At 49.8% G+C, this 23,709-nt stretch overlaps 1 protein-coding gene across 16 annotated transcripts in view; it reads left to right on the top strand.

Moving 5' to 3' along the window:
- Positions 1-2,648: 2,648 nt before the first annotated feature.
- The window catches only part of EFCAB8 (EF-hand calcium binding domain 8), a 58,432-nt gene continuing 37,371 nt past the window's right edge, over positions 2,649-23,709 (top strand). For 11 of the 16 annotated variants that reach the window (XR_014832173.1, XR_014832170.1, XR_014832172.1 and 8 more), the window contains exons 1-5: positions 7,724-7,972; positions 11,040-11,208; positions 17,940-18,058; positions 19,460-19,563; positions 22,901-23,036. Coding sequence is in view for 9 of the 16 variants with exons in the window: in XM_021078077.2 (XP_020933736.2) it covers positions 7,871-7,972; positions 11,040-11,208; positions 17,940-18,058; positions 19,460-19,563; positions 22,901-23,036 (630 nt within the window). In the remaining 7 variants the exon portion in view is untranslated. The other 5 variants (XM_085003551.1, XM_085003550.1, XR_014832171.1 and 2 more) reach the window with 5 other exon arrangements.

Raw genomic sequence — 23,709 nt, forward strand, 5'->3', positions numbered from 1 at the left:
CTAAGGATTTTCAACTCTTTGACTTAATTTTTTTTTTCCTTTGTTTTTTGGAGAGGAGATGGGTAAGTAGGTACTGAACCACTCAGGTTCTGTTGTCTTTCTTGAATCATGGTGTTTGGAAATCTGGTATGTGAACCTGGAGTTCTCATTGTCATTGTGGTGTGGTAGGAAGAGCATGATTTTAAAGGTCATGTGGGCTGAGTTGGCCTCAGCTGAAGGTGTGATTAATCATCAGGTTCCCCTCTGGGTCCAGCAGTTAATGACTTCTGTCTTATTTATTCAGTTTTGTAAAGGAAAAAGCCTCTCAGCTATCAAGTTGCACCTTAAAATTTTTGACAATTTTTTTTTTCTTTTTTGGCCATCCTGTGGCATATGGAGTTCCCGGACCAGGGATCAGATCCGAGCCACAGTTGAGGCCTAAGCGGGATCCTTTAACCCACTGTGCCGGGCTGAGGATTGAACCTGCATCCTGATGCTGCAGCGATACCGCTGATTCCATTGCACCACAGCAGGAACTCCTTGACAAATTTCATAAAGCTGAGAAGGATACAAGTTTTTGTTTTTGTCACCTTTATTGAGAGATCATTGTTGACCCACTGTATATTAGGATACAGTTTTTGACCCTCAGTGGCTAGAGACAACAGTGTTGGCATTGCTGCCAAGTGGAGTGGAGGTGCCTTCCCTGGGGCAGTGAACTCTGTTGCTGAAGCCCTGACCACCTGGCACCATCTCTACTCTTAGGGAGCAGAGTAAAATCTCCTTAGGATTGGCAAATGATGCCTGAACAAGTCTCAATAGAACTTTGAACATTTCTCCAGATTTTTTTGTTGTTGTTGCACCTGTGGCAGGTAGAAGTTCCCAGGCCAAGGGTTGAATCTACACCACAGCAGTGCAACGCCAAATTCTTAACCTGCTGAGCCGCTAGGGAATACCTTTCCAGAGATATTTTGTGCAGAGGTTTGTCTAGGAGACTTTTTTCATCTAAACACCCTCCCTCCTGCCTCTTTTTTTTTTTTTTTTTTGGAATGCATCTTATTATTTCCTCTTTATTCTCATGTTTTTTCCCTGGGAAGGAAAATACATTTATTGTGATAGAAGTTAGTATATTTTAGGCCCTTACAAAAATGTTGATAAACGCAGGGACTGCTGTAAGTAGAAATGATAATGTTGGATTGGCACCAAGCCGAAAGGTAGTGGGAGATGGTCAAGTGTAGTGCCATCAGCCTTTTAAACTTCTTGGAGTTCCCTGGTGGCTCACTGGTTTAAGGACCTGGCATCATCACTGCTGTGGCACAAGTTCAGTCCCTGGCCCAGGAACTTCCGTTTGCATAGGTGCAGCCAAAATAACAATAATAAAAGTAAACCCTTGTAGTTTATTAATACCTAGTTTAATAAAACTGATTTAAAAGACCTGCACCTGCAATTCCCATTGTGGCGCAGTGGAAACAAATCTGACTAGGAACCATGAGGTTTCGGGTTTGATCCCTGGCCTCGCTCAGTGGGTGAAGGATGTGGCCTTGCCGTGAGCTGACACAGATGTGGCTCGGATCTGATGTTGGCTGTGGTGTAGGCTCTGATTGGACCCCTAGCCTGGGAACCTTCATATCCCGCAAGTGCCACCCTAAAAAGCAAAAAAAAAAAAAAGACCTGCACCTGGAGTTCCCATCATGGCTCAGCATAAATGAATCTGAATAGTAACCACGTGGACCCAGGTTTGATCCCTGGCCTTGCTCAGTGGGTTAAGGATCCATTGTTGCTGTGAGCTGTGGTGTAAGTTCCAGATGCAGCTCCGATATGGTGTGGCTGTGACTGTGGCATAGGCCACTGGCTACAGCTTCAATTCTACCCCTAGCAAGGGAACTTCCATATGCTGTGGATGTGGCCCTAAAAAGATGAAGGAAAAAAAAAGGGCCGGGACCTTTTATGACATTTTATTGAACACTCTACTTTTCGTGTTTTACAATGTGACAAAATCTTTTTTCTCCTTTGTTGATGAAATGGGAGCAGAAGTTTTTTCTGTATGTGGGGGTTCTCTTTGTGATGAAGATCTGGGGAGGGGTCCTGCTTGGAAATGGGTTAAAATTTGCGAACATTTAGGTCATCATGAAATGTGATTCAGCTTGGGTGTGTGTAAGTCTGGAGTCCATGCCCTTGGTTGAATTCTCCCCAAGAGACTTACCTTTGGCCAGCGTGTGCTGTGCCAAGGGCAAGGTGGCACAAGACTGTGTCACGTCTAGGCCTGCCATGAAGTCTGGCTTTATAAGACCTCTATCTTACACACAGTGCTCTTATAGCTTGCTCTTTTCAAAGAATTGGAGCTCACGCCTCTTGCCGATGTGGGAGAGTCACAACGGGGGGCTAGTTGATGGTTTTGTTTTGGTGGCCCCTGCTTTATTACTAGACTCCCTGGCATTTTCCACAGTTTCCATGAGAGGTGGGCACTCTGTGCTGTAGATGTCCTGTGGGTTGTTTCCTACTCATATTTGTCCTGGCTGTGTGCTGTAGCTCCTCCTGTCACTGCCGTAAGTTCAATTGCATCAAGAAAAAGAATGTCTCAAATGGGATGAAAAATGGCTATGTGATTATGGTTTGTGGGATGGATTCTGATGTTCCGTTTTGTGTTCTGCATATGGAATTCTCTTTTTCCTGGTTCTAAATGTGGCCGGCTGACTGCAGTCAGGTCGAGGCCCTTGGAGTTCCACAGCGACTTCACAGAGGAGCTACCTTGGACTTGGGGACAGCCGCTAAGCTGTCTCAGTCGAGAAAAAGGTTGAAAACCAATAAGCCTCCGTCAGATATATCGAGAGCAGATCGGGTCAGGGTGAGTGAAGGTTTGGGTTAAAGGGTCTCTAAAAGATTGGACACCATTTGCCTGAGATTTAAAGGCCGAACGGGAGAGCCGAGCCTCTTTCAGATCTGTTTCCAGGACAGCTGTAACTGCATTTGGCCTTAAGTCATGTGCCCCTGCAAATTCCGCAAACCAGTTCTCCCATCCCTCTCATGCTCGCCTAGTGGCAGTTGTAAGCTGTCACCCGTTTCCAGGTTTGTACTGAACACCACCGCCCCCCGGTTCCCCTCCCTTCGTGCGCTTCCTCTGATCTTAGTGCTTCCTCTGATCTTACCTGTTCTCATTCTAGATAACAATTTAACTGTCTATCTCAAGCTTCTCTTCCTTCCCTCCATTATCAGAGGACTAGAACGCTCTGCTGCTTTTGTGCTTTGCTCTTGGGTGTTGCCCTCAAGCTGTATTTTTTCCCCTTTTGGCCTCAGTCCATGAACCTACACACAGAGCTCATTCCTCTCTCATAAAACTTGTAGTTTTGAAATAATTGAAAAGATTTAAATAGACCGGTAGAAAGAGCTCCTCTTCTCACAGATGGATTAACATGGTGAACGTTTTGCCACATATTTGTTGAAGCATTTGGGAATAAATCACAGATACTCTGTGCCCCTTTATCTTTAAATACTCAAAATATGTATTTCCCAAGAACAAGGACATTCTCTCGTGTAACAGTAAAATTGTCAAATGTAGCAAGTTACTGTCGTAGCTCAGCAGTTAATGTGTCTGACTGGCATCCGTGAGGACGCAGGTTTGATCCCTGGCCTCACTCAGTGGGTTGGGGATCTGGTGTTGGCGTGAGCTGTTGTGTAGGTCACAGATGGGGCTCAGATCCTGCGTTACTGTGGCTGTGGTGTAGGCCAGTGGCTGTGGCTCTGATTTGACCCCTAGCCTGGGAACCTCCATATGCTGCAGATGGGGCCCTAAAAAAAAAAAAAAGTGCAGAAAGCAACATTAATTCAATATTATCTAAGAATGTAGTGGTGTTAAATTTCATCAATGGCCCTTAAAAAGGTCCTTAGACAAGCTCGTTTCTCCCCCAAGTCTTGGATCCAGTTCAGAATCACAGTTGTCTTTAGTCGATGCCTCTCTTCAGTCACTTGCAGTCTGGAACAGTTCCTTAGCGTTTGTTTTTCATGACACTGAGATTATAAAAGTAAAATCCAGTGTGGATTGTCCTGCAATTTGGGGTTGTCAAGTTACAGATGTGTCGGGGGGCAGGGGGGATATTACTGAAGGTCTGAGCACAGCACCCCAGGAGGCACATGGCTTCTGGCTCCCTCATCGGTGAGGTTAACTTTATTTATTTATTTATTTGTCTTTTTGTCTTTTCAGGGCTGCACCTGTGGCATGTGAATGTTCCCAGGCTAGGGGTCTAGTTGGAGCTATTGCTGCCAGCCTACGCCACAGCCACAGCAATGCCAGATCCAAGCTGAGTCTGCGACCTACACCACAGCTCACAGCAACGCCAGGTCCTTAACCCACTGAGCAAGGCCAGGAATCGAACCTGCAACCTCATGGTTCTTTGTTGGGTTCGTTTCCACTGTGCCATGAAGGGAACTCCAGGTGAGGTTAACTTTAGTCACTTGTTAACCAAGACTTAAAGGCAAAACAAAATATACTTGTTTTCGGCACATGTGCGCATGCTTCCCTACTTAACTATGCGATGATAATTCATCCTTTTTGTTAGTGTAAAGTTTTTGGATCCCTATTTTTTTTCTTTTTTGGCCGCCCCGTGGCATATGGAGTTCCCTAGCCAGGGATCAGATCTGAGCTGCAGTTTCATCCTAAGCCGCAGCTGCACCAATGCAGGATTCTTAACCCACTGTGCCAGTCTGGGAATTGAACCCATGTTCCAGAGCTCCCAAGATGCTGCAGATCTTGTTAGGCCACAGCAGGAACTCCTGGATCCCTTTATTCTTGGCCCATCTTTTTAGACCCAACTCCCCAGAATCTGTATCAAATACCCTAAGTGTTTGTACTCATGATTTTATTTGTACTGACAATAGTACCCTGTAGACCCAGGAAGGAAGGGCCCCTGCCCTGGGCTGAGCTTCAGAGCACCCCACCCTGTCCCTCTGGCCATGTCCCTCTCCACCAGATGAGGTAGGTCCAAGGGGCTGAGGGGAATGGCCACTCTGGCCCCGTCAGTGTGCTGCCCTCCCACCCCTACCGCCGCCCCAGTACTGGAATTCCTTATCCAGATCACTTTGAACCTGATTCAAGAGTCTTTGGGGCCTATTCCCCAGGGCATCATTTTTGAGGGCAGTCCTACCTAGGCTTGCAGTGCCCATGGATTAGTGGAGGTGTGGGGGGTGGTGCAGCCTGGGTGACGGGCTGGGTTGTCCATCCATGTGCCATCATCCATAAGCCCCTTCAGCAGGACAGAGAGGGCTGTGGGGGTGGGCTCTCCACACGCTACCAAGTACTGTCACTGAGCTGAGGAATTCAAGAATTCTAAATATGAATCTGGCCTTCCAGGTTGTTATGAATGTGTTTGTGAAGGTAGGAGAATAGAATGTATTTTATTTATTAGAATATTGGTTTTTAAACATTGTAAGTAACGATTTACTATGTGAACCAGTATTTGTTCTTTTGCCCTCAGCCCCATAATTATTAAGGATAGTCCTGTTTACAGATGTGTTTGTGTATGTGTTCACATATGTTCTTTTATTTTTTTATTATTATCATATTTTTTTGCTTTCCATGGCTGCACTCGAGACACATGGAAGTTCCCAGGCTAGGGGTTGAATCGGAGCTACAGCTGCTGGCCTCCACCAACCACAGCCACATCAACGCCAGATCCGAGCTGCATTTGTGACCTACACCACAGCTCATGGCAGTGCCGGATCCTTAACCCACTGAGCAAGACCAGGGATTGAACCCGAAACCCCATGGTCCCTAGTTGGATTTGTTTCCACTGTGCCACAACAGGAACTCCTGTTCTTTTATTTTTTATTTTTAGGGCTAAATCTACAGCATATGGAAGTTCCCAGGCTAGGGGTCTAATCGGAACTACAACTCTCAACCTATGCCATAGCCATAGGCACACCAGATCCGAGCTGCATCTGCAGCCTACACCACAGCTCACAGGAACGCCAGATCCTTAACCCATTGAATGGGGGGTCAGGGATCGAACCCAAGTCCTCAGGAATACTGGTTGAGTTCGTTTCTGCTGAGCCACAAGGGGAACTCCCACATGTTCTTATGTATATATATAAGCACATACCTATTTGTCGTTCTTTTATAAAAATTGGCATCATACTGTGTACTCTTCATAGGATCTCATGAAAGTCCCTCCTAGTCATCTGCTGAAGGTCAGGCGCATCCTTTTGATTGCTTGGGTAGCGTTTTGAGTGCAGGTGAACTGATTTATTCAATCATTCCTCTGCTGATAGTCACCCACTTTAGCTGCAGCAACGATTCTTGTAGAATGGTCTTTCACAGGTGAATAAATTGCTACCCAACATTCACTGCCTTGAAATCTTAAAGATTGCCATGAACCTTTTCTGAATTAAAAAAAAAAAACAGAGAAATGCATGCTTTTAGACTATAGAAACCCTAATCTCACTTGCCAGAAATGACTGCCATTACATTTGGAGTCTATTTTTCCAGGCTCCCTTTCCATGTGTGTGCCAGCGTATACATGCATTTATCCTTAACAGAAATGGGCTTAGAATACACCTCTGCAGCTTTCTCAGAGGTGACCTTTAATTGCTGATGACGTTTAATTGCTGTGTTTTCTGGCCTTCATTTCTCATCATGGCTCACTCTGGAGCACCCTAGTCTTCCTGCTCACTCATCCTGTCTTGTGTGTGTTTCTTCTCCTTTCTCTATCTCTTACATGTAGCCGCTCCTCAAATTTCAGTCCCCCTATTTCCAAGTATTTGTTTTTCTAGTTGGACAGCCCAGGATCACACGGGTTAAGCCTTTTCCCTCGTTTCTCCCTTTTCTGGAAATATTTCTGGCCTTTCCCTCAGTTACCCTGGCTCCTGGCTTCCAAGTCTCCTTTCCTTTGGTTCTTCTTTCTCCTTTGGTCTTTACATTTGAGCTGTCACCAAGACAGGTTCGGTTAGGACACCATTGGTCAGTCTTCAGTCTTCTTCCTCCTCCCTCCTCCTCCTCTCTCATGCTGATGAATTTTCACAATTGCCTTTCATCCTGTTCAGCCTCCCTGGCGGAGGTGTTTAGGATTCTGCATTCTGCTTCCATTTTTCCTTCCTTTTTCCTCTTCTACTATTCCTCCAATCTCCTCACATCCCCCCTTCCTTCCCGCCAAGGAGCACTTTGTCAAGCCAAGCTCTGTCCCCTGAGCCTGTCGGGGCTTGACTCTTTCCTGGCCATTCCCGTGCCATCTTAGTGTGCCCTCTCGATTCCTGCTGGTGGGGCTTGCTGATGAGGTGGATTGATGCCCCAGGGATCTTAAGAGAACACTGTCTTCCATCCTATGGAGGGGCCGCTGACCCAGTGGAAGTGTGCCCTCTGGGTTCTCAGAACAGAGTTCCACGGGCTGGACTTCTGAGCACTCCCACCTGATTCCACGTGGCCGCTGTGCCGCGAGGAGAGTTCCGTCAGCGCTGCCAAAGAGGTCCTGCCTCCATCGAGGGCGGGTGGGATGCCTGCAGTGGAAAGACAGGGGCCCGCCTGCCCTACCTCTGGGGTTTGTGTTTGACCCTTTGGAAATATGCTTGTCCTGGACCATTTTTCCCTAATCTGTAAATTGCGGTTGGATCCCTACTTGGCCTCCTAAACCTTTTTCTACTTCCAGACAAAGGGCGACTCCCTTTAGGAAGCCTCTGTCATTAAGCCAGGAGTGTGGTAACTTGGCAAGCCCAGGGCATCAGTAGGACAGCTCTTCCTATCAGAGGAAAGAAGGTGTAAGTGCTGAAAATCTCCCTGTTGGAGGAGGCCTTGTGGAAAGAAGGGTACTCATCAGATGTGGGCAGGGGGTCCGTGAGCACAGGGCAGCCACTCTTTGCTTTGACCCTGACTTTTCCACTCTCCTGTGACCCAGCTAGGTCAGCTTCCCACATGGTCCTCACAAAGACTGGAGTTAAAGTGACTATGATTCCCTATTCTAGGTCAAGACCAATGTCTTCCGAGGATGCAAGAGAGAGCCCTCCATCTCAAAAGGTAAGAAAACCATCAGAGTTGATAACAGGAGGGGGCATTCCAGAGCCACCAGACATTGCTCATGAGCATCGAAGCCTTTCAGTTCTGAGGCTGGACACCAGGGCTTGCAAGCTTAGATATCTACAAAGCAACTTCAGTCTAAGCTGCGGGAGGCTGGGGTTCCCTTTTAAAGCACTGCATGGGCCACATGCAACAAGTCTGAGGCCACCAATTTGCAGTCCCTACATGGGCTGTACTTAATTTTATCCAGCCACGTTGTGATAATGGTGGGGTGGGCTTGTATCAGTGATCCTCAAGCCAGATAAGTATTTAGTGTCTATTATGTGCATGGGGCTGGGGAATGTAGAGGTAATTAGATTAAATTAATAGGAATTTTAAATACCCTGGCCTTCAAAGAGCTCAACATGAGCTGGGGAGTAGTAACAGGAGCGATCATTGATTGTATAACTACTATCTGCTGGGGCTTCACATATGTTCAGGTGCTGTCTTGTCTCACTCCAATCTTGGAAGCTGGGTACTGGGGAGAGATTTTGCAGATAAGGGAACTTGTGGCTCAGAGAAGTGATGTGATATGCCCATGATAAATTAGCTTGGAAGTAGGGAGCGAGGCAAAATTCTAGCCCAGAGGTTCTAGGACTCTACAGTGGTGTGTTGCCCATTACACCTCCTGTCTGCGTGGGTGGACGAACACACACAGGTGTCATGCATGCATGGCATATAGGAACAAAGTTCAGGAGCATGGAGGTGGCAGTGATAGCTCTCACTTGAAAGTTATTCCTTGGAGGAGGTGTCATCTGAGCTAGACTTTGAAGACTGGTGGGCGTTCACCTCTGGGGGTGGTGGTCTGAGTTGCATAGAAGAAACAGCTTGGGTAGAAGTGGGACACTTGCTATGTTTGTGGGGTGCTGGAGAGCAGTCGGTGTGCCTGGATCGTGGTGTATGCATTGAAACTAGAAAGACGTGGAGTTCCCGTTGCAGCTCAGTGGGTTTAAGAACCTGACATAGTGTCCGTGAGGATGCTGGCCTTGATCAGTAGGTTAAGGATCCAGTGTTGCTGTAAGCCGAGGTGTATATCGCAAATTCGGCTCAGATCCAGCATTGTTGTGGCTGTGGCATAGGCCAGCAGCTGCAGCTCCGATTTGACCCCTAGCCTGGGAATTTTCTTATGCTGCTGGTGTGGCCATTAAAAAAAAAAAAAAAGAAAAAAAAAAAGAAAAAAAAAAAAGAGAAAGAAAGAAAAGAAACTAGAAAGACAGGTCAAGGCTGCATTGCAAAGGCTTTGAATGCTACACTCAGGAGTCGGGCGGAGGGGTCAGGGTGTTGCCTGGATAGTGTGAGCTGGGGTAGTCGTTATTAAATTTGTCTTCCAGGAGTTCCCGTCGTGGCTCAGTGGTTAACGAATCCTACTAGGAACCATGAGATTGCGGGTTTGATCCCCTGGCCTTGCTCAGTGGGTTAAGGATCTGGCGTTGCTGTGAGCTGTGGTGTAGGTCACAGACGCGGCTCAGATGCTGCGTTGCTTTGGCTCTGGTGTAGGCCAGCAGCTGCAGCTCTGATTTGACCCCTAGCCTGGGAACCTCCATATGCTGTGGGAGCAGCCCTAAAAAGACAAAAAAGACAAAAAAAAAGAAACCCAAAAAACCAAAAAAACCAAATTCGTCTTCCAGAAAGGTGATTGGTGATAGTATTGAGAGGTAGATGAGAAGGGAAGGCCAAACTCTGGGCCCACTTGGGGAAGGTCATTGAAGGTCATCGTATTTGTACCAGCAAGCGGCTGGTGTTTAGGGTGGGGCAGGGATGTGGGAGAGGAGGGTTTAGATGTAGGAGATGGATCATAGGAGGCACATAGGAGGCATTCTGCAAGGGAAGCAGAGGGAAGATGGGGCTGAGATTTCTAATCTGAGGGCCTGCGTGGCTGGCAAGAGCATTAACTAGCCCATCTGTTTGGCTCCATGAGGCAGGTCTCGACTCTGTCCACTGGTGTATCCACAGTGCCTGGCACTCAACCGCTGTGGGTGGACCTTAGGGAAGAAGGTTCACAGGAGGATGGGCGTGGCGTTTGCTGTGGTTTGGGTGGGGAGAAGGAGCGAACCAACCTCAACTTGTCCTCTGACTTTTTTTTTTTTTTTTTTTTTTTGTCTTTTAAGGCCACAACCACAGCATATGGAGGTTCCCAGGCTAGGGGTTGAATCGGAGCTCTAGCTGCTGACCTATTCCACAGCCACAGCCACGCCAGGTCTGAGCTGCATCTGCAACCTACAACACAGCTCACGGCAGCAACAGATCCTTAACCCACTGATCAAGATCAGGGATCGAACCTGCATCTTCATGGACACTAGTCAGGTTCTTAACCTACTGAGCCACGACAGGAATGCCTCTTCTGACTTTTTGAACTCAAGTCTTCCTGACTTGTCCAAGGCCCAAAGCAGTGCATTTCAGTGGGCAGCACTCATTGGTTATCACATAGTTCACCCTGGTCTTTCGGGGGAGGCAGTCTTTGATGATCTGAACCTTTAGTGACCTGAATCATGGTGCTACGTGTCAAGAGGAAGTGTTGCGGACTGGGGCAGGGAAGGCTAAGTGTGGGGTGTGGGACGTGGGCAGGTGAGCAGGAGAGCCCCCAGAGGAGGGGATGGCATGAGCTTGGGTGTGTGCATGTGACCTGAGCTGACCTGGGGACTCTGCACTGGTCAGGACAAAAATCACATTGGCTGGGGAAGATGGAGCTGCATCCTTTGGGGTCTTTAATTCTGACCATTGAAGATTTGAAACTATATGGTTACTGGACCGAAGCACCTTATAAATTAGAGTCTTGTGATGTGTGCAGTGGGAACTTGGCTGTGTCTGCTAACGTTGCTGAGCCTGTAAAAGCAGAACAATGGTTAACTCCCCAGAGTCAGGAGAAGCAGTCTAGATCTTCCTTAGTCTTCCTAGGCCTGAAAGGACTTATCACTTATCTGCATCAGTAAGTGACACACCATAACGCTACAACGAGATGTGCTTAAAATGTTCAGCTCTGGAAATCAGCCCTCTCGGTGCGTGGTTTTGGCAGTCATCTTTGTTCCAGGTGTCCTCTGCAGGTGGATTCTGGAAGAACAAGGAGGTTCTTAGCTCCCAGACCCCATCCGCCTCCCTTAGCCAGACCTCCGACTTCCAACACGAGTCTCTGCTGTTCACCAAGCCACACCTGGCTGAGATGGAGAAAATCTTTCAAAATGAAGTCAACTCGACTGGAGGTGAGGTGATGTTGTGCGCTCAGTCTCTGGCTTGGGCACAGGGTGGGACCCGGGTACCTGGGGTGGGTGTGGGGTACAGACTCGGCATACATTTTTGCATCTAGTATCTCCTTTAAAACTTTTTATTGTAAATATGATGTAGATATTGTAAGCCTACTGGAGGCCATTTGGTCTTTGTCTATTTTTAAAAAATTTTTTTAGGGCTGCACCTGTGGCACATGGAAGCTTCCAGGCTAGGGGTTGAATTGGAGCTACAGCTGCTGGCCTACACCACAGCCACAACAATGCCAGATCCGAGCCATGTCTGTGCCCTACACCACAGCTCACAGCAGTGCTGGATCTTTAACTCACTGAGCTGGTCCAAGGATCCAACCCTCATTCTCATGGATACTAGTAGGTTCATTACCACTGAGCCACAAGGGGAACTCCCTGGAGGCTATTTGGGACTAGGAGAAAAAAGCCCTAATCTGAACACTTGAGTGACCACTCTCAGCATTTCAGTATGTTTTCTTCCAAACAGCTTCATATGTGCGGTTTGTTATCTATTGCTCTGTAACAATATTCTCACAGAATTAGTGGCTTAAACCAACACATATTTATAATCTCACTGTTTCAGTGGATCAGAAGTCTGGACTCAGGGTCTCACTAGGCTGCAGTTAAGGTGTCAGCTGGGGATGCAGGACCATCTGAGGCTTGGCTGGGAAGGAGCCACTTCTAAGTGCACTCAGGTTGGAAGATTTCAGTTCCTCGAAGCTGCAGGACTGAGGGCTTTCGTTTCTTCCTGGCTCTGAGGGGGCGACTGTCTCTAGCTCCTGGTGCTGCCCAGTTCCTGGCCGTGTGGGACTCACCACCATGGCTGATCTCAGGGTTTGAGCCAGCCAGGGAGGTAGAAACACAGCAAGATGTGTGCTACAATCTTATAACCTCACACACACCGTGCACCCTGTCACAGCTTTGCTGTATCGTGTTGGTCACAAGCCAGTCACAGGCTCTGCCATGTTCAAGGGGAGGGGATCACATGAGCCCTAGGAGGTGGACATCGCAGGGCCGCCTTTAGCCTCTCCGCCCCAGGCGTCTGTGTGTGTTTTCACACGCCTGTAAGTGTACTCTACATGTAATTTCAGGCCTTTCTTTTTCTCTTAATGTTATTAATTCCTTAAAGATTTTTTCCTATTGCCATGTGGTCTTCTGATCTGTCATTACCAATGAATGCAAGTGTGCTGATTAAACCATTTCTCTAAAGGGAACACTTAGGTTTTACTGAGTTTAAATAACATACATCCTTTGTGCATCAAACTTTTTTTTTCTTTAGAGCTTGATTTTTCCCCTTGGGGTGGTACATATAAAGTTAAATTATTACTCCTATTGGAATACCTAAAGACACTTTTATTTCTATCCCCTAGACCCTGAGCACCGACACTGCGACCGTGGCAACTTGCTGCATCAGTTTGAGCTTTATAGCCACACTGTCATGTGGGCAGAAAAGGGTGAAAAATGGCCAGGTTACAAAGAGCAAAGTGAGGCCGGGGAGGGACTGTTTCTGTCTGACCTGAAACCGAGAGGGTCCCCAGAGTTCTATGGAGGTTGGTGTTTGGCAGCCAGGAGGTGCCCACAGTGTCTTGGAGGACCCGACGGTCCCTGCCTCGGCCACGATGATTTCTAGGGTGTTTGCGTTTTGTTCTGAATAGTTAATACATCCCCACAGTTCAAAATTCAGAAGGGGCCTTTATCTCTCCCCTCTCCCCCTTTTCGAAGCAGACCACAATGTGGTATTTTTACAGTGGTGCATTATGGACATTAAAAAAAAAAAAAAATCAGAAGGCGCCTTTCTCATGATACGCGTCCTTGGAGTACAGAGAAAATGCTTCCCTGAACCGGACGGTGCTGCCCAGTTCCAGCACATCTGTCCCCTCTGGTGGTTACTGCTTTCAGTTTCCTGTGACCCTCAAAAACGCAGAGGGCATATAGTCACTTCCCCTTCGTTTTTATGTGCACTTCTGGCTGTCTGCCTGTTCTCCTCCTTGATTTTTTTTTCTTCTTGCTGCTTTATTGAGGTATAATTGACTACTCTCCCTTTTTTTTTTTTTTTGGTTTTTTACCGTCTGCACCTGCAGCATATGAAAGTTCCTAGGCTAGGGGTTGAATCAGAGTTGCAGCTGCCAGCCTACACCACAGCCACAACAACGCAGGATCTGAGCTGCATCTTTGATCTACACCACTGCTCACAGCAACTCCAGATTTCTGACACACTGAGTGAGGCCAGGGATCAAACCCACATCTTCATGAGTACTAGTTGGATTTGTTTCCGATGCATCACAATGGGAATTCCACTCCTTGCTTTTTTAAAAAAATATTTTTTTAGCAAGTTCCCCCCCTTGCTTTTTATCTAGTATGTCTTGAAATCTTTTCCTATCAACGTCAAAAGAGTTTCTTCATTAAAACAAAACACTTGCTGCGGTTTTAAATGGAGGAAAGGAAAACTCTCCTTTAGTTGATGGAGGGTAGAGAAAAATAGGATCCTTTCTTTCTTTCAGAAGTCTGTAAAAGAGGTGGATTCTGAGTATGGGCTTGATGCCATCTCTCCAGAAACCTGAGCACTTGGGTCTACCTTGGAGGGAAAAGGGGAGATTCGGGGTTCTCCTCCATGTTCTGCAAGTTCCTTTTTTGTGCCGCAGTGTTTTTTTAGGCTTGAAAGTGGAAGCCTGCCTAGGGGAGGTTGCAAACTGCTGGGGGGCATGGGAAAACCACTGAGCTGGGGGCCCTGCAGCCCAGCCTGCAGCCAAGTGGATGTGAGTAGCATATATGCGGAGCTCCCCCTCTCCCCAACAGCCACTTATGCCAACACACATTTTTACCAAGCTCTGCCTGGCCTTATGGGCCACAAAGGCCTCTGTCGGATTTTATTCAGTTCTCCTGGAGCCCTGCTGCAGGGGTCCAGACTGTCCACGTGAGGCGAATGGGGCCTCTGCTCAGATAGGCATCCACAGCAGTCCCCGGCAGAGCGGCCCTCTTCTGCTACCAAGGCCTGCGCTGGCTTGGGCACCTCCACTGTACGTGGCGTAGCACCTCCAATGCCCTAGGAGATGCAGGGAGGCCCCTTCCGATCAGATGGCAACACCATCTCATCCTTGTCCTGACCTGATGGGCAGAGTTCTGCCAAGGCCGGGTACGCCCTCCTGGCAAGCATGGGAGCAGGTGCTTATTTTCCCTGGAGGGCAGAGTAGAGTCTAGGAAACAACATTTTTCTTAAATATTTAAAAAATGCTTGTAGGTATATAAAAAATAGAGGTAAATAATCCATTCTCTTACCTCTTGGCATTACCAAGAAAGGAAGAGAAAGGGGTGGAGGCTGGGGAGCACTTGGCACTGGAAGTGTGTATAGGTAGAAAATTCAGCTGGCACCGAGAGGTGCCCTCCCCCTTCCTCTTCCCCCCCCTTCCCTCCTCCCCTTCCCTCTGCTCTCTTCCCCTTCTCCCTCTCCCCCTCCCCCTTCCTCTTCCCCTGCCCCTCTTCTCCCTCCCTCCTCCCCTCTCCTCCTCCCCTCTTTTCCCCCTTTCCCCCACCTCCTACCCCCTCTTCCCTTCTCCCTCTTCCCCCTCCCCCCCTTCCCCCCTTCCTCCTCTTCCTCCTCCACTCTCTCCCCACCCCCTTCCTCTTCTCCAGAGGAGACTGTCTTGGACCTGCCTAGAGAAGGGGAAGTTGGAGTTCTCCAGAAGATGGGGAGGAGGGTAGGTCCAGGCAGGGCCTAACATAGGAGAGGTGATGCTGGGCCAGAGGGAGGGCAAGGCTGGAAGGGAGGCAGCCCCGGGGGGAGGTGGGTGCACCTGAACTCTGGCAGTGGGGCTAACGGGGAGGCGACACATCTAGACCTGTTTGAGAGAGGTGAGGATCGTGGTGGCTGGGAGGCCAGGTTGGATGTGGGAGGCCGGGAGTGGTTTGAAAGAGCCCAGCTTGTCCTGTGGCAGCCCTGCATAGGGTGGAGGTTATAACAGAGGAGAAAGCCTTCTGGTTCCAAATGCCTGCCGCTCCACTGTGTGTCCTCGGGCAAGCCCAGTGCCTCTTGTGCCTCTGTGCACTCATGTGCAAGATGGGGAGAAGGACAGCGCCTCTCTCTAGGGCCTCGGGGGTACATCCTGGGTGACAGGTGGAGGTAATGCCATTAGTACAGATGACAGAGGAAAGGGGAGCGAGTTTGGGGCTAAAGGTAATAAACTGGATTTTAAACATGTTGGGTTGAAGGGGCCAGGGAGACACTTGGAAATGGGGTCACAGAGGGAAATTCTCTCCTGAGATGTAGAGATGGGTGAAGAGATGAGGTCATTCAAGGAGAGTGTCCAGAAGAAAAGAAAGGGACAGTGGTAAGAAGAGCTGAGGCTGACAACCAGTGACAGGACAGAGCAGGTGACAGAGCCTGGGGGAGGCCTGACTGGTTGGTGCGGCTGCCCAGAAAGTGCTTCCTGCCTGATCCTAGGGAATGTAGTGAAATTTTCACTTTTGGGCTTTGAGAGCTGTTAATGAACCATTTGGCGTGAGGAGGATGAGCGCTTGCTTTATTATTATTATTATTACTATTTGTCTTTAGGGCTGCACCTGGGGCGTAAGGAAGTTCCCAGGCTAGGGGTCGAATCGGAGCCTCAGCCACTGTCCTACACCACAGCTCACGGCAACACCAGCTTCTGGACCCACTGATCAAGGCCAGGGATCAAACCCGCATCCTCATGGATTCTGAACGCACTGTGCCACGACGGGAACTCCTGAGTGCTTGCTTTTAGAGGCAGTGAGCAGGGGACCTGACTGGCCTCCACAGTGTACAGAACACCTGTGTGTCTATTCTATTGTTATATTAAAGATTTTTTTTAGTGAGCTGTTTATAAGAAGAAGATTAGAATAACATGGCTGTGAACAATGCATGTAGAGTCCTAAGCGCGGATGAAAGGACCCTCCCTGGAGTGCTGTCAAGAGGAGTTTGTTCACTAAACCAACACAAAGACTCTTTGACTTCCAGCTCTTTCTTGAGGGGACAGCTCTGTGCTCGGGGACTGTCTCCTGACATCCGTCTCATACATGGAAGGGCCGCTACGGGTCATTCCAACGTGTACAGCTCCCCTCAGATGAGCGAGACAGATTCTTCTTTCAGCAGAGCAGCTCTGGTTCAGGCTTCCATTTGCTCCCCCATCTGGCAGTAAATGCTGACAGTGGCCTCTGTGGTGCTGTAGCACTGTGTAGGTGTTTTAGGAGGAGGACGGAGGAGGCCAAGAGCATGACCTCTGGAGCCAGATTGCTGGGGGCCACCACTCACCAGCCCTGTGACCTTGGGCATGTGACCCCACCTCCGTATGCCGGTTCCCTCGCAAGCACCCCCACCCCCATTAGGTGGTCAGTATGAATAAACAAAGGTGACTCTGGAACCCAGCCATTGCTTTCACGTCCCAGTGCCAGCAGAAACCCTCAGGGAACAAACATTTGCTACATGCTGGGGACCTGGTCACAGAGAGAACAGCCTCAGACATGCATTCCCAGAGCTCATGGCCAGGGTGCTAACGAGGAAGGTTGGAGGGCAGCCTCCTTAGAGCGTCCTGGGAAGGCTTCCCTGTGAAGGAGCTGGCAGGTGCAAAGGCCTTGTGGCAGGTTGAGAAGCTGGGTGGGGCCGTAGGGACTGGAGCAGAGAATGAAGGGGATGGCGGTGGGAGGTGAGGTCCGGGAGAAACCCCACGTGCACAGCCTTCGGGCTTCGGTAAGAGTTCCAAACATGGTAGAGGCTTTTAGAAGCACTTTTTAAAGACTGTGATTATTTTATTTTTGCTGTTTAGGGCTGAACCTGTGGCACATGGAAGTTCTCAGACTAGGGGTCGAGTCGGAGCTGCAGCTGCAGGCCTATACCACAGCCACAGCAATGTGGGACACAAGCCATGTCTGTGACCTGCACCACAGCTCACGGCAACACCGGATCCTTAACCCACTGAGCGAGGCCAAGGATCAAACCTGCGTCCTCATGGATACTAGTCTGGTTTGTAACCTGCTGAACCACAACGGGAACTCCAAGACTGTGATTATTTTTGAAAAGTCTAGACAGGGGTGATTGACCCATTTGCAGACAGATTCTCTTGTAGCCACAAAACCCAGCAAGGGGAGAAACATTTTATCCCTGCCTCTCTGCCTCTCCCCTCCCATCTTTCCCTCCAGCCCAAGTTTGTTTTTTTTTTTTTTTTTTTTTTTTTGGCCATGCCCACAGCATGCAGAGGTTCCTGGGCCAGGGGTGGAATTCCAGCCACAGCAGTAACAATGCTGAATCCTTAACCACTAGGCCGCCAGGGAACTCACCAAGTTTGTATTTTAATTGGTTCTAAAAGACGTATTTCACCTCTCCCTCTAGGGTTTTGAACTTATTTATGTCTCTTTGTTGCCACTGTTAACTTAGTTTTTCTTTTTTCTGTCTTTATGGTTTTTAAAATTCATTTATCTTTGAATTTTCATCTGTTTTCTGTGCTTCAATGCCTGGTCTGCCCTATTTGCTCAGGAATGGGATGGGCCAACACTGCGCCCTCCTGTGGTAGGTGTGCAGCAGGTATTTGTGGGTGATGGGGTGTTGAACAGATGAGATGTAAATGGTAACCCAGCAACGTGTTCCTCCTTGGGGCCCCCTCAGCATCCAGACACCCAAGAACACTGTAGCAGTGGTGGGGTCGATGGACGTGTGTTGAAGGGGGCGGTGTTCGTTCTCTCTCTTGAAGCCCTGGACATGAAGGCTTTCGTCAAGGCTGTGAAGAAGATTCTGAGCCATGTGACAGATGAGATGCTGGAGCTGCTGTTTTTGAAGGTGGACACAGACTGTAACGGCCTCGTGACCTGGGTGAGGAGGGCGCCCCCGCTGCCTCAGGTAGCTGGAGGGAGGCTGGAGGGTCCGGCCTTGGCTGGTCGGGGGAGCACTTGGAGGGTGGAAGGTTGGGGCCGTCACAACATCAGAAAGCCTCCTGTGGATTCTGGGGGGCTTGCGGGGCAGAGAGGACACTTGGGGTCTTTGAGGAGGCCCTCCTGAGACACCTGTGAGTGGGCTCGTTGCATCTCCTTCCCCTCCCGGGGCCCAGGGGAGTGTATGACAAATGCCAGTGACCCTGCAGGTGACCCTGAGCACACAGCAAGGACTCCGCACCTGCCACGTGGCTCTCCTGCACACCAGCCTCCTGTTTGGCTGAGGGGATTCCAGCCGGTGCCGCAAGCATCCTGTGGCCCTTTGTGGTCACTCGAGGGGTGTTAAATTTAAAAAGTCAGGGTTTTAGAGAATATTAATAATGCTTTTTTCTTCTGATTTTAAATACTCTGCAATGAGCGTCTATAGCATTTAAGAATATAGAAGAAGAGAGTAAAGTACAAAAAACCAGTCTGATGTATTGAGGTAGCAATTCTGACAGTGACACCCAGCACTTACAGCAGGCATTGTGCTGAGCAGTTTATATGATTATACTTCAACCCCACAGGAATCCGATGGGGTAGGTGCTGGTAACCTACCTCTCTTTGACAGATTGGGGAACTGAGGCAAGAGAGGAATAAACTGGCCCAGGGTTACAGAGCTAGTTAGCAGCCCAGCCAGTCCTCAGATCCGGGGATTTTGCCTCAAGAGCCTACGTGTTAACAGCTCTGTCCCACCTTCTCCTCAGCGTACACTCTGTTTTGTATGTGGTTTTCGCTTTCATTTCCCTTAATATTCTGTAACACACACATTCCCAGCACTGTCATTTACACAGTGATCTTCCTTAATAACTCCCTGTTGTTACAGCTTCACATGGTGGCCCATCTCGGCCTTGGCCATGTTTTCGTGAGGTTGGTCAACAGGGACTAGAGTTGCCCTCGTGGCCTGACGTACCGGTCCTCCCGTGCTAGTGACTTGATGGAAGCGCTGGGGCAACTCACGTATACTTAGACAGGCCACAGTCTTCTTATTCCTAAAGTGGGGTGAATGAGGAGATTCAGAGGCGATGCCAGATAGGGAGAGATGTGAGGAGTAGCTGGCATTACAGGAACGCCTTCAGGAGCGGGGGGGCTTCTGTGCTGTCTGCACACATGCTTGCAAAGAGGCCCCTTCACACCACCCAGAGCCAAGAACAGCTCTGGTGCTTGGCTGCTTCCCTTGGCCAGAGCTGTGGGGGCTTCCAGGGCCCCTTGGGAGGGGCCGGGAGAGATGAGGAGGACACCAGAAGTCAGTGCTCAGGCGGCTCGACCAGCGCGCTCCCTGCTGATGTTCCCTCCGAGGCAGCAGGAGTACGTGGATTACGTGATGAGCCACTTCCAGGGGAAGGAGAAGATGACGAGGAGCCAGGACCGCCTACGCTTCCACCTTCCCATGCGGATCATTCCCCTGTAAGGAGCCACTCCCTGGATTGATGGGTGCTTCGGGACAAGGCGGGGGCTGGTCCTTCCTGGGGTCCCCTCCTAAGTTCCCTAGCCCCTTTGTCGGGCCACCACGGACCTGGCACCGGGCCTGCGGCTTAGGGTCCTTTAGCTCGTTTCAGCCTCACAGTCCCATAGGTGGGTGTGAGCATCAGGTAGGTGACTTGTCCCCATTTTACAGACAGGAAACTGAGGCTCAGAGAGGTCAGTGACAGTCGTGGGGCTGCTCTGTTGGACCCTCCTGTCCCCATTGGCAGCATGGTTGTGGCTCCTCCTTCCTGCTATGGCGAGTGCTGCGTGGGTCTCTGGTTTTATCCACAGGGCACTGGTGGCTCACAGGGCGGGAACAGGGCTTTCCTCTGAGGTGGCAGGAGTGAGAGCCACCGCAGGAGACAGAGAATGGCTCCTCCCTGCCTTGGCCTCTGCCTGACCCTGCAGGCTCATTCCTCCCTGTGGCTCCTCCTCCTCTCTCTGTCTCTGTCCCCTGGTCCTGTCTGCCCCTGCCTCTCAAAACTCCCTAAGAATGAGGAACATTCTAATGGATCTGGCCTGCGGGTCCAGGCTTCTGAGCCGGGCTGTTGCAGGTCCCTGGCTTCCTTCCTGGAGCCCATAGTGGTTCAGGCACCAGATGCCCCATGCAGGCAACCAGGGCCTGGGAACTGGGTCCTGTGGTACCAGGTGTGGTGACCTCCATTTCAGGCCTGGTTAGGAGGCACTGTGGTGGCTCCGTCCTGGGGGACACACTCTGAGCAGGCCACAGGGAAGTCCGTGGACTAGCAAGCCATCTCTCCCTGCAGGCAACCTGGAGTTGTTTTTTTCTTTCTTTTTTGCTGAGCCCACATCATATAGAGGTTCCTGGGCCAGCTGTTGAATCTAAGCTGCATCTGTGCCCTACACCACAGCTGTAACAACGCTGGATCCTTAACCTGATGTACCACAGTTGGAACTCCAACCTGGAGATTAATAGAGAAGGTGGTATAATGAAAATCACACAAGGGTAACTTCTAAAACAATTTGGGAGTTCCCATGTGGCTCATTGGGTTAGGGATCCGGTGTCATCATTGCAGTGACTCAGGTCCCTGCTGTGGTGTGGGCTTGATTCCTGGCCTGAAAACTTTCAAATGCCGTGGATGCGGCAAAAACAAAACAAAACAAAAAAAACAAAAAACCCAGGAACAAACCCCACAATTTAGTCAAGATTTAATTGAGGAATAGCCGAGACATAGGAATGATGATAGATTTTATAACCATAAAAGTCAACATGGAGGGAGTGCCTATTGTGGCTTAGCAGTTAACTCGACTAGTATCCATGAGGATGTGGTTTCGATCCTTGGCCTTGCTCAGTGGGTCAGGGATCTGGCGTTGCCACAAGCTGTGATGTAGGTTGCAGACGAAGCTTGTATCCCACATTGCTGTGGCTGGTGTAGGCTGGCATCTGCAGTTCCAATTTGACCCCTAGCCCAGGAACTTCCATATGCCATGGGTGTGGCCCTAAAAAGCAAGCAAAGTCAATATGGAGGAATTTCTGTTATAGCTCAGTGGTGATGAACCTGACTGAGGATGTGGGTTGGATCCCTGGCCTTGCTCAGTGGGTTAAAGAATCTGATATAGCTGCAAGATACAGCATAGGTCACAGACGTGGCTCTGATCCCGAGTTGCTGTGGCTGTGGTGTAGGTTGGTAGCTGCAGTTCTAATTCCACCCCTAGCTTGGGAGCTTCCATATGCCACATGGGTATGGCTCTAAAAAGCAAAAAAAGAAAAAAAAAGTTGACATGGAAACTTTTCCGGGTGTCGTTATCCTTGGGATACTTGATTCCCCAGGGTGATCTCAAGGGCCTGAAACAGGAGGCTTGTTCCAATTTTCTCCTATTTATTTGCTCATCCTCCTAATCTGGAGGCCGTTTCTGGCTTGGTGGAGGAGAGAGCCAAATATTATTTCACCACCATCAGGAAAGGGTAACTTTGAAAAGTTGGCTCACCTGGACCGAGCGCGGGCCAGGCTCCCCCAAGCCGCCATCTGGGTGATCCCGCCGCAGTCCTGGGAGGTGGAGATGCTGTCACCATGGGAATGAGGAAGTCAAGACCTCAGGAAGGGACAGATCCCTGGGGCTCTTTTCACTTCAGAGCTCTCACTGCTGGGTCTGTTCACCACAGTCCCTGGGCCCTGACAGAGGGAGCTACGGATTCGCCCTCTCTTCTGCAGAGATTGTAACACGGTAGACTTTCCCCGTGACGAGGGTTATCCTTAAACCACTGCCCAGATCACATCTGTGGCAACGTCTGGGAGGGGTCGGAATGGAGACATCTAGGCTCTAGTTCCAGCCCTGCCAGGAACCAGGACATAGTTCCAGGCAAATGGTTGTCCCCTGGGTCCCTGTAAGGTGAGGCAACACCACCTGTCCTACTGAGGTCCATCAGGAAATGTGGGAACATCTAGCGGGAGAGAGTGTGCTTGGCCCTTTAATGGCCAGATAGCTGGCTTAGCTGAGGTGGGGGCAGGAAAGAAGCCACTGGGAGGAAGCACTGAAGTTCCCTGGGAAGGCTGTTTGGCGGCTTCCTGAGAGGCCAGACCTGTCCCAGGGGTTGTTTGCTTTGTTCAGGCATGTTTTGCTTTGTTTTCATTTTTGGCTGCCCCACAGCATGCAGGCGGAGCTCCCAGGCCAGATATCAGATCCCTGCTCTTGAGACTTAAGCCACAACTAGGGCAGTGCTGGGTCCTTAACCCCCTGTGCCGGGCCGGGGATGGAACCTATGTCCCATCGCTCCCAAGATGCTGCCGTTCCCGTTGCGCCACAGTGGGAACTCCACAGACGTGTTTTTGGAGATGAAGAGTTGTGTGCACGAGGCCCCAGTTTATCACTGTCCCTTTGTTCTACTTCTGTCTCATTCTTGGGCCCTGTTCCCCTCTCCACCTCAAGGGGTAGAGTAGTTGCTGGAAACACCGTAGGTGTACAGTTCTTGTCTCAAGCCCCGCTCCACTTGCCTTCTGTGGGCTGTTTTTCCTATAAAATAATGTTTGCAAGAGATGTCTGTTCCTTGTCTCCTGTGGCCCAGCCCATCATGAGGAAGCTGACTGGCTATTTCATAGGATAAACTTCTGCTTTGGGAGCCCCGTCTCATCCCAGCATCATACATGGGTCTCCTTTCTGGCCACTGTTGTTAATGGTGACAGTCCCCTTGGAGGGAGGCAGAACCCACGTCCCCGTTCTCGTGGCATGTGCGGGTAGCTCCTGCCGGCTTTGTCCTTCCTCCCCTGTGCTCTTTGTTCTGGGTTTATTTGGGCTCCTCTCTCATCACCTTCTGCAGGAGTCACAGGTGTGAGATTGTGAAGGTGAAGTTTTTAGTCCAGCAGCTCAAAAAGATGGGGCATTTCCTGACTGTCACCAAGGACGGGATCCTGCAGTTCTGGTCGGGGTCCTTCTCGCTGACTAGCTCCTTCAGGGTGAGTGAGGCCCACACGGGTGGTCCCAGAGCCTCTGCCTTTGCTCCTGGACTTGGGCACTTGCTCCTGGCAGAAATTCTGGGCTCCCCATGGGACCATGATCCTGACATTTCTCTTCTGAAAGCAGGATTCCACCTGGATGCTCATTGCACTTGGCTGTCCCACAGACACCCTGAGCCCACTTTGTCCAAACCGAGTGTTCCTGTAGGCCCACCGCCCCGTGCCCAGCAGGCTTCCTCCTCCTGTGCCCCTGGGCCAGTGAATGGCATCTCCAGTCCCCAAGGTTCTCATGCTAGAGATTAACTCTCTTTCCTTCCCTCTCGCACCCACCCCTCACCAGGTCCTACTGGTTCAGATCCTCTGCTTGACCTGAGGGGAAGTCATGGTGACTGTGAACGTGGGCTTGGGAGCCCAGCTGCCGGGGCAGGACCCTGACGACACCACCTTCCAGCTCTGGGACCTTGGAAAGTTACCATATTGCTCTCTGTGTATCAGTTTCCTCATCTGTCAAGTGGGCTCAGTCATAGTACCCCTCACACGGCTGTTGGGATTTAATGACATAATCTGTATACCGTGCTTGGAGCTGGGCAAGGCTTGAAGCATGCACCCGATAAACTAAGCTGACATTGTCATGGTCTTTGTGCCATCAGCTCCTGACCAAGTGCAGGAAATG

The sequence above is a fragment of the Sus scrofa genome, chromosome 17 (assembly GCF_054392235.1).
Source record: "Sus scrofa isolate SSC_HxYL_T2T_F1_AM1 chromosome 17, Sscrofa_HxYL_maternal_Yorkshire_Landrace_v2.0, whole genome shotgun sequence".
NCBI lineage: Eukaryota > Metazoa > Chordata > Mammalia > Artiodactyla > Suidae > Sus > Sus scrofa.